Consider the following 10,323-nt stretch of genomic DNA (forward strand, 5'->3'; position numbering starts at 1 on the left):
CCGCATTAATTGCGATGGGTATATAAGGGGAAACCGTTCGTGGTTTCCCCTCACTTGTTCGAAAATTCAAAAAATTTGCCGTTTGAGAGAGAAACTGTTATCTGTCTTCTCCGACTATTTTTTTCTGAAATTCCGGTGAGGTTGCTGGTTTTTCCGTTCACCATCTTTCGTTTCTTGAATATTTTTGATGGCTGAACCATCGAATCCACACAATGTGGAGGGTGAAAACCCTGAACAGCCGGTAATGGCTGAAGGAGAAGAAGAGGGGGTTGCCGGTGGTGGATTACCGGCGTTGAAGTGGACCAAGAAGTCTTTTGACAATCTTATGCTTACTGTCCAAATGCCCCCTGAATATGGGGCTCAGTATCCATCGGAGGGTGATACTGGTGCCGACGCTCCGGCCGGTTATGTGACCATGTGGGCCGACTTTTTTGGTGACTGTAATCTTCGGTTACCGTTGACGGTGTTTGTTGTGGATGTCTTGGAGTGGTACAAGGTCCACATTTCTCAAATGAGTCCGCTTGGGATGATTCGGATTCGTAATTTTGAGTTCACCTTCCGTGCTCTTGGTATAGAGCCTACCGTCGGAGATTTCCGACGGTTTTATCAGATGACTGTATCATTGGGGTTCTTTTCTTTCCGTCAACGAGACGGTACCCCCAAGCTGATGACTCCCCCCAAGGGGATGACGATGTGGAAAAAGAAATTCTTCTACATCAAAGCTGCTGCCATTGTTGCAGATATGACGTTTCGGAATGTGACCGAGACGATCATCGCGGAGACCATTGCGGTCCCTAGCTCGAAGTCAGTGGAATGGTTTCCTCAGTTGCAGACCATTGAGACCGTGAAGCTGACCAATACGCAACTATGGCTGTTGCGTATGATGCTGAGGAGGAGCAAGAACTCGAAACCCGTGGTGCGGGAGAAGAGCGGTGGTACGTACTTTTTATCTGTTTACGTTCCTTATTTTTGTGTGCGTTACTGATATTTGTGTTTGCTATCAGAAAATGCTCCTGCATGGAGGATGTTTGCCCCGGATTTCCTGGGTACGGTTGAGACCGTGGTTTGTGCGGATGGTGAAGAGGATCACAATACTATCATCCGTAGTAACTTCCGGGTGCCTACTGAGGCTGCACTGGTAGTTGAGTTGCCGTCAGGCAAAGGTATAATATCCAAGCTTTGTCACTTGTGTTGATAATGTTGGTTTATTGACGTATTGACTCCATGCAGGTGATCTTGGGGCCTTGGGGGACCCCGAAGCGAAAGGTGTGCCAAAGAGGCAAACTGTGAAGGGCGTGCGCTTTCGCCAAAAGAAGATAAAGGAGGTCACTACTGTGCCTCATCTGGTGCCGCAGGCAGCAGGTATCTCTCACTACTCTTTTCGTCGACACAAGGATTATGTGATAGTATCTGATACCCTTGAGGGTTTGGGTACAGCTGCGGTGTCGCGTTCTGGTGCTGCGAAGAGGCAGTCAGAAGAGACTTCCGCGGGAGGGACAGCTGCGGGTCCCCCTGCAGTTGGTGAGAAGAGAGGGCCAGAGCAGAAAGCTGCTGGTGGTGTTGAGAGCAAACGTCGGAGACTGGTGACCAAAAGGTCTGCTCCGACGCAGAAAAAACCTGCGGTTGTCGTTGGTAAGTGTAGGCTATCTAGTCTTAACTGTTGTGTAACTAGTTTTGATAGCTATTTGACTGTTTTGCAGAGCCTCAAGATGAAGATTTTTCTATCTTCGATGCTCCGTAATCCCCCCCGCGTGCCACGGGTGCGGGTGCAACGGAGGTGCCGTCGACACCTCCCGTCAAGGTGGTACCTGAGTCAACCGTGCAGAAGGAGGGTACCGCAGAGAATGCTGCGGCCCAGATATTTGATACTGTCGACTCGTCCAACAATCTGATCTCTCCCAATGAGGGAGACGATTTGAGTGTGCGGTTCACTGCTACTGGGAAGCAACATTCTGATGCTGAACCGCAAAAAACTGGCGCTGAAGCGCGGCAGCATGATGCTGAGCCGCAGAAGTCTTCGGTTGATAAGGGTACCGGCTCGTCTGCCGGTGGTGCGGGGTATGACGGGCCTCCAATTCAGCCTGGGGAGTCTGAATTGGAGTATTACTACCGCACTTATTCCCCGGGTCGCAGTATGGTATATCACCGACCCCCCTGGACTGTTATGCAGGGGGATGATATTTCGAATGATCCTGCGGCCTGTAAGGAGATTTTGGGTGGTCTGGGGACCCCCTTTGAAGTTGAGCGCGCCCGTGCCGCACCTCGAGAGTTGCGTATAAACTAGCTCTCAACAATGTTGGTAGGGACTTTCATTGTGGCGAATGCCATTTTGGAAGACTATAAAGTGCTGGGTCGGCGCGAGGAAGATGCTGCTCGTATGCGGGCAGAAGCGGAAAAGCTGGTCCAGGCTGCCCGTGCGGGTGCGGAGCAGCTAGAGAAAGACAAAGCTGCTTTTGAGAAGCAGAAGCAGACTGCTAAGTGGGCTGCCACTGCCCAGCTGAAACAGGTGCGTACCCTTGCTAAACTCCTTGCTGATGAGCGCAAGAGTTGGAACGAAAAGTTGTCCAATGAGCGCAAGAAATGGAATGAATCTTGGGCTAAGCAGAATAACGTTCTGTTTCATACTCGGCAGGAGTTGGCGAATGTCAAGGCGGCAAATGTTGCCTTGGGCAGCGAGAAAGCTGCGGCTGAGGCCATTTCTGTTAAAGCGCTGCAGGCGAAGGCCGACGCCTTGAAGGCGCTTGAAGAGGCCAAAGAAGCCGGGGCTCGTGCCTCAAAGGCCCTTGAAGAGGCCGCGGAGAAGGAGAGCCGTTCTTCCAAGGCTCTGGGAGAGGCGAATGCGGAACGCATTCGTTTGGATAAGGTTGTTTCCAGCCTTCAGGTATGTTTCGTTACCTCTGTTGTATATTTTCTTTATTGTTTTGAAAATATTTATCGAGTGTACTGTTTGCTGTTTTTGTAACAGGCTGAGGTTCAGACCCGGGAGGTCGCGGTTACGGACCTTACTGCCCGCGTGTCTGGTGCGGAGAAGCGGGCGGACGCTGCTGCTGAGGCCAAGGATGCCTTGGTGTCCTCTTTTAACCAACTGTAAGCTGACCGTGAGTGGTTGCGGACTCACGGCATCGCGCGTGTAAGTATCCATTGCCTTTACATTGGCTTGGATTAGCAGTTTAAGACTTATGATCCTTCTATTGCAGATTGTCGAGGCTATAATGAATGCCCCTGAGACCTCATCTGGATTGGACCTGGTCAAGGAACGTGCGCGCGATGCTGGCTTCAAGGCTGGTTATAACCGCTGCATTGGGCATATCAATGTATTATCCGCAGGCGGTTATACTGATCAGGCATCCGGGTTCCGTGATGTGGATACCGAAGGTCGTCTGAAAGCGGCCGTAGCCTCCTTTTATGATACGCCCCTTGCCTGTGTAGGGGAGCTGGACGAGTGTTTGGAGGTTGCGGACTATGTTGACCGGTTGCGGATGCTTTATCCTGATGTGGAAGAGGAAGAACCCGCTGGTGGTGCCGGAGGAGACGCGGGTACCAGCGGTACAAAATAGGGTTTAGGTTGGCGAGTGTGCCTCCTTTTTGTATTCCTCTTGTATAGAATAGGAACTTTATGTAAATTCAGTAAGCATCATGTGGATACTCGAATTTTTTGAATATAAAGTTTCTTTGTTCAGTTTGTACAAGTGTTTTTAATCTTTGCATGTCTGAACGTGTGTATGCGTAACTTTACCCATTTATGAACGGGGTCAAGTATACTCCATACTTTTGTTGTATGTGTATGCGTCAATTCTGTTATTTACCGTGTGAGGGTTTTAGAATTGCTTTAAGCTTTGTAAAAGCTTATATTACCGGAACTCTACCCATTTGTGAATGGGGTCGAGTGTACTCCATACCTTTGTCGTATGAGTCCGCGTCAATTCCATTGTTTGCCTTTTGGGGCTCAGGAATTGTGTTAAGTGTTTAACAAAAACTTGTTTATCCGGCCGGATAAAACATGCAAGTCTTTTTGCCTTTTGCTGGCCTATTACAATATTTGTGTGTGGTTACCACTTTGTATGGGTATCACGAATGAAGATTTTGCCAATCTGTTTTTGGGATACCGCAAAGTGGAACACGCATTTGTAATAGTAATAACAAACAATAATGTAGAAAATTGCTTATTTATTTATTTGCAAATGGCCTGCGGCCCGATGGGTTACATAGAGAAATGTAAGAACATGGCTTACATATAACAGCGTCGAAGCTGTTGTGCATTCCATGTGCGTGCGATAGGTTCGCCTTCTAGTGTTTGCAATCTGTACGCGCCTTTCCCTAAGACCTCTTTGATGAGGTAGGGTCCTTCCCACTTGGGGGCGAGTTTGCCTGGGCGCTCGGCATTAGATGCCTCATTGTCGCGTAGGACGTAGTCTCCTGGGTTGAAAGTACAAACGCGGACGCGCGCGTTGTAGTATTTTTCAAGTTTGGATTTATATTTGGCCTCGTTGATGGCAGCGTTTTCGCGCCGTTCTTCCAAGAGGTCCAAATCGATCCTGCGTTCCATGTTGTTGTCTAGTTTTTCAATAGCCAACATTCTAAGAGAGGGGAGACCTACTTCTGCGGGGATCACCGCTTCTGAACCGTAGACTAGGCTGAAGGGTGTTTCCCCATTGCTTGTTTTTGGGCTTGTGCGGTGAGCCCATAAGATACTTGGGAGTTCATCGACCCAGCCACGCCTGGCCGTTCCCAACCGTGCCTTGATCCCTTCGACTAGGCTTTTATTGATACTCTCGACTTGGCCGTTCCCTTGCGGGTGTGCGACTGAGGAGAATATGTGCTCAATGTGTAGTTCCTCTAGCCATTTTTGAAATTCGTCGGCAGCGAAGTTGGTGCCGTTATCGGTGACAATGCACATTGGTAATCCGAAACGGCAGATGATGTGTTCCCAAATGAACTTTCTTGTTATCATAGCAGTGGTTGAGGCGAGTGGTTTTGCTTCTACCCATTTGGTGAAGTAATCAACCGCCACTATGATAAATTTAACCGCACCTGGAGCGTCAGGGAAAGGTCCCACAACGTCAATTGCCCATTTCTGAAAAGGCCATGCGGTTGTGACGGGGACTAAGTTGTTTTTTGGCCGCAAGGTTTTTGGAGCATGACGTTGACAGTCGATGCACTTGCGCAACTCTTTGACGGCGTCCAGGTGCATGCCGGGCCAGTAATACCCGGCATTCATGATCTTGGCCACTACCATGCGTGGTCCAGCGTGTATGCCACATATGCCCTCGTGTATCTCTCGAATGAGGTATGTGGCATCCTGGGGGTTGACGCATCGTAGTAGTGGCCCGAGGTATGACTTGCGGTATAAGATACCGTCTCCCATCTGATAATGGCACGCCTTGTATTGTAGTTTGCGTGCTTCTGATTTGCTTTCGGGAGTCACACCGGATTGTAGATATGCGATAATAGGTGTCATCCATGATGTTGAACCGTATTGAATGACGTTGACTTGGCGCAGGGGTACCGAAGGATTTTGCAGGATTTCGATGCGTATCTCCTTTGCCAAGTGTTGGAAGCTGGTAGATGCAAGTTTTGATAGTGCATCTGCGGACTTGTTTTCGCTTCGATTAATATGGCGAATATTGAATGAAGCGAATTTGGATTTTAGTTGCAGTACTTGCTCGAGGTAGAGGATCATGATATCCCCCTTTGCGGCATAGTCGCCGCGTACTTGGCCTGCAACTAACAAAGAGTCGACGTGGGCTTCCAGATGTTGCACGCCGATTTTGACTGCTAAACGTAGCCCCGCTAACAGAGCCTCATATTCTGCCTCGTTGTTTGTGCTTTTGAATTCGAGGCGGATTGCATATATGAGTTCTTGGCCGTCGGGGCTAACGAGTCGCAGACCTGCACCCGCTCCTTCATCGTTGGAGGCACCATCTGTGAAGAGTGCCCATGTTTCTGAGGAGGGTGGCGTTGGTGCAGGAGTTTGTGCTTCTTCGCATTCTTGGATGCGATTCACCGGTACTTCGGCGGCGAAATCAGCTAAGATCTGGCCTTTAATCGCGGGGCGCGGTTTATAATGTATCGTGTGCGCGCCCAGCTCGATGGCCCATTTCGCTAATCGCCCAGAGATGTCGGGTTTGGAGAGGATCGGGCCGATCCTGTAATTGGTTAGCACTGTAATGACGTGGTTTACGAAGTAGCGACGCAACCGTCTCGAAGCGTGCACTAATGCTAGCACCAATTTCTCCATTATTGAGTACCTCGTCTCTGGGTCGTTGAGCATCTTGCTGATGTAGTAGATGGGTGTTTGAACCCCCTTTCGCTCCACAATTAGTACCGCACCCACCGCGTTGTCCGCGGCGGATAGGTATAGTATGAGTGGCTCATCCTTGCGTGGTGCGGTTAAAGTTGGGAGTTGTATCAAACACTCCTTCATTTCCCGGAAGGCCTGTTCAGCCTCTGTGGTCCACTGGAATTGTTCTTTCTTTGAACAGCTCCGCAGGGTCTTGATGAACGGATAAGACTTAGCTGCGTGGTTGGCTAAGAATCTGTTAAGTGCCGCTAGCCTGCCGGCTAGCCGTTGCATATCCTTCATCGATGAAGGCGATGGCATGCGCTCGATCGCCTGGACCTTCTCCGGGTTTACCTTGAATCCATCTTTAGTCACGATGAACCCAAGGAACTTGCCTTCTTCCATTCCAAACGAGCATTTCCCTGGATTGAGCTTTATGTTAACGCTTCGCAGAGTTTGGAATGTTCTTTCGATATCTGTGAGCATGGTATCTTCTTCCATGCTCATGACGACCAGGTCGTCCATGTAGATTTTGACACTTTTGCTTATTTGGCCGCGGAAAGTGTCGTTCATCAACTTTTGGTAGGTTGAGCCCGCGTTGCGCAACCCAAACGGCATTTTTGTATAGCAGTAATTTCCGGTGGGAGTTCGGAATGCCGTTTTGTCTTCATCCTCGATTGCCATTTGTACTTGATGGTAACCTTTGTAGCAATCGAGGAAACACTTCCACCTGAATGGTGCGAGATTATCGACCTTTTCGTCGATTTCTGGAAGCGCGTAACAATCCTTGGGGCAGGCTTTGTTAAGGTCTTTGTAATCGACGCACATGCGCCAGCCCCCGGACGGTTTTTCTACCATGACTGGGTTGGACAACCAAGTCTGGTATTTGACTTCCCGCAGGATGCCTGCGGAGAGCAGTTCTTCGATCTGCTCTTGCATCGCCTGATTTTTAGCTGACCCAAGGTGGCGTTGGCCTTGGATCACTGGCTTGATACCTGGCATGGTATTCAAGTGATGTTGCGCAATATCACGTGGGACCCCGGTCATGTCTGCGGGTGTCCACGCGAAGATGTCTTGGTTCCTGAATAGGAGCTGCTTCAGTTGCGCTTTGGTGGTCGGGGACAAGGCGTGACCCAATGTGACCTTTTGTTCCGGGTATCTCGCGTTGAGAACCCATTTTTCTGGCTGGTCATTGGGGGTGGGCCTTGCGACCTTGGTCGGACGTACTTCGTCCGACATCATGACGTCCCTGCGGGCATAGATTATCGCGATCCCCGATTCGGTTGGGAAACCAACCGCAGAGTGGGGGACCGACGTAATCATATTGAAATCTCATTGGGATTCTCTCCCGAGGAGTACGTCATATTTGGAGGTGTGAGGTAAAACCATGAAGTTTACCTCTTCTGTCCTTGTGCGGTTTCCGCTGGAAAGACGCACAGGAAAAGTAATCTGGCCTAGGGGAAAGACAGTTTCCCCTGCGAACCCGGTTAACGGGTAATCTACTGCTTGCAACCGATCTTTGTCCTCCTGGTCGAACTGGTTGAAGCATTGTTCGTAGATTATATCAGATGTACTGCCCGGGTCGATAAATAGACGCTCGGTGCAGTAGTGTGCTAGTTGGCCAGAAATGACGACGGCGCGCCTATCGCGCGGTCCGCCTCGGACTTTTGGAAAGACGACTTGCTCGTCCTTCCAGTCACATTCCGGCCTTCTTGCCGCTTTTCGCGGCCTGCCCTTGCCTCCGTGGATCATGTGGGTGGAAGCCACGTGCATGGTTCGCTTCCCGGAGGAGGTACCTTCGCCGTGAGGGGTAATGCGCTTCGTGGGTTTTTGCCCACCTGGCAAAAGATGTTGCAGTTTCCCCTCCTTTAAGGCGCGCTCAATCTCCAGTCGGAGACTGATGCAGCTGTTGGTGGTGTGGCCCGAGTCCTTGTGGTACTCACAATAGAGTGTGAGGTCCTGCTTTTTCTTGGACTTCATTGGTTGGGCCGGTCGCAAGAACTGTGGGTCCGCAAGGAGGACCTCACTTGGCGACATGGTGATCTCGGTCCAGTTGCGGTCCCGAGATTCTTTCTTGGGCGCCCGATTGTCTCGGGCGGGATTGTAGTTCTTTGGGTCGAACGTGTTGGTTTGCGGGAAGTATGGTTTGGAAATATCGCGATTTCCAACGTCCCGGTTGCGTTTATTGTTACGCTTGGACCCTTGTTGGGATGTTTCGGCTTGAGGTTTTGCCTTTGCCACATGCGGTTCGAGTGACCGCTGTGTCTGGGCGTATTTCTTGACCGCAGTCATGACATCTTCCCATTTTTTGGGCAAGCCCTCCTTGCCAGAGATGGTCATGATCATCTCTCTGTCTTTGACGGCCCGGATAAAGTGGTTTCGTGCCATTTGGTCTGCCACGTCACCTATCTCCAGGCACTCTTTGTTATAACGGACGACGAATGCTTCGAGCGATTCGTCGTTCCTTCGCCAGATGTTCATGACGTCACACGAATCTCGTTCGTGGCGTCGCTGCTGGCAAAAATGCGCGAGGAACTTGGTACGCAAGTCCTCGAATGAATCCAGTGATCCCACTGGCAAAGAATCGAACCATGCCCTGGCCAGGCCCGTAAGGGTCTGGGGGAAAAAATTGCACCAAGTGGGTTCATCCCACTGGCCGTTGATGCCTGCGCCCATGAAGACGTTCATGTGGTCGTCCGGGTCGGTCGAACCATTGTATTTCCCAACGTTGAATGGGAACTTTGTCGTGGTGACATGGGCGTTGGCAATCCGCGTGCCGAACTTGGAATTTTCGGCCGCTGCCTTTGGCCTGTATGGTTCGTTTGCAGGGCGCTTTGCCGCCCTAAGGTATGTGTTGCGGGGGTGACTGGGAGGAATATAGTTGCGTCCTCCCGGTCTGCTACTGGTGTCGTGCGAATCACCGCGGTAGCTATGGTCGTTAGGGTCGGTATGACCGTACCCTTCGGTGTATGGTTGTGGGCCCAATCGGCTCTGAATGCCGGGGCCGCGTCTGGAGGTTGATCGCCTCCTGTCCTCGCCATGGGGGCCAAGGCGGGTGTGTACCGGTCCTCTGGTGTGGGACCCGTATGAGGAATCATCCTCGTTGAGGGTGTGGACCGAACAGTAAGACGATCCCCTTTCTTCACGCCGGCTTCTTGAAGCCGGGCGTGAATGGATCCTGCCGTCGTATTGTAAAATACGCTCAACAGGGGTGTGCGGTGCTGGGGGAAGCCCAGCTCGTATATTCGCTTCAGTACAAGCGCGGTTGTATGCTGCAGTCAGCGTAGCTGCCTGCTGCTCGTACCAGGCATGAATGGTCGTGCCTGGTGGGATCACAGATGGGAACTGTGATAAGTCATGTCCGAACATAAAGGAGGGGCTCCTTTGTGTGGACGTGCCAATGTGTCCGGGTTGGGAGGTCGAGGCATTGACCCCTACCGGGTTTGGGATTGGAGGATTTTGGTTATCCGCAGTATTGTTTTGGTGATCAGTCATGATCGTGAGAGAGGAAAAAGGGATGGATTAGAAAATGCTAAGAGTAGCGGTGGGCGCCAATGATGAAACAATGGTTAACCTGGCAGGGTTAACTCACTGGTCTCGTCAAGAAGGGTTAATGCCTTCCTCTCAAGGATCGCTGGCTGGATCACCGGTGATTGATCTCCTGCACAAGGAAACAAGCCGTGACTCGTAACAAGGAGGATGGGGTGGGGGGTGCTCCTTGTTACCACTCTCCGGCGTGAGAATCAGTAGTTTGCTTGGGAAGCAAAGTAAGATAGTAGTAGTAGTGAGAGAATTGTGAGAAGATACCTCAAACCTGGTTTGGGGTTGGTATTTATAGCCGAGGAGTGGAGGAGGATGATGATGGATGGACTGACGACGTGCTGCCCCTTTTCGGGTGTGTCAGGCTCGTCGGTTATGGAGGTTACGCCACGTCAGTCCATTGCTTACGTAGCTCTGACAGGTAACTGTCATTGGTGCCACTTGCACTGTGGTGTCAGTACCACTTGCTTGAGTACATAGGATGCGGTGCAAGCCGCATCGCT

At 50.9% G+C, this 10,323-nt stretch overlaps 1 protein-coding gene across 2 annotated transcripts; it reads left to right on the forward strand.

Moving 5' to 3' along the window:
* On the forward strand, window positions 1-3,679 carry LOC118492490 (uncharacterized abhydrolase domain-containing protein DDB_G0269086-like). 2 transcript variants are annotated; one of them, XM_035990585.1, is made up of 4 exons: window positions 1-935; window positions 1,005-2,881; window positions 2,966-3,130; window positions 3,198-3,679. In XM_035990585.1, exons 2-3 carry the CDS (start codon window positions 2,294-2,296, stop codon window positions 3,089-3,091), a joined length of 714 nt encoding a protein of 237 aa, XP_035846478.1. In that variant the 5' UTR covers window positions 1-935; window positions 1,005-2,293; the 3' UTR covers window positions 3,092-3,130; window positions 3,198-3,679. Both variants share the same exon structure in this region; 1 of them encodes a protein (XP_035846478.1).
* The last annotated feature ends 6,644 nt before the right edge of the window (window positions 3,680-10,323 follow it).

This window comes from Helianthus annuus, chromosome 5 (genome assembly GCF_002127325.2).
Source record: "Helianthus annuus cultivar XRQ/B chromosome 5, HanXRQr2.0-SUNRISE, whole genome shotgun sequence".
Classification (NCBI taxonomy): Eukaryota; Viridiplantae; Streptophyta; class Magnoliopsida; order Asterales; family Asteraceae; genus Helianthus; species Helianthus annuus.

What these genes read in the sequence shown, in the direction of transcription:
- LOC118492490 (XM_035990585.1), top strand. Translation starts at nt 2,294, where the DNA reads ATGTTGGTAGGGACTTTCATTGTGGCGAATGCCATTTTGGAAGACTAT. An exon ending in AGGTTGTTTCCAGCCTTCAG is followed by an intron (nt 2,882 to 2,965) that starts GTATGTTTCGTT and finishes TTTTTGTAACAG; the next exon opens with GCTGAGGTTCAGACCCGGGA.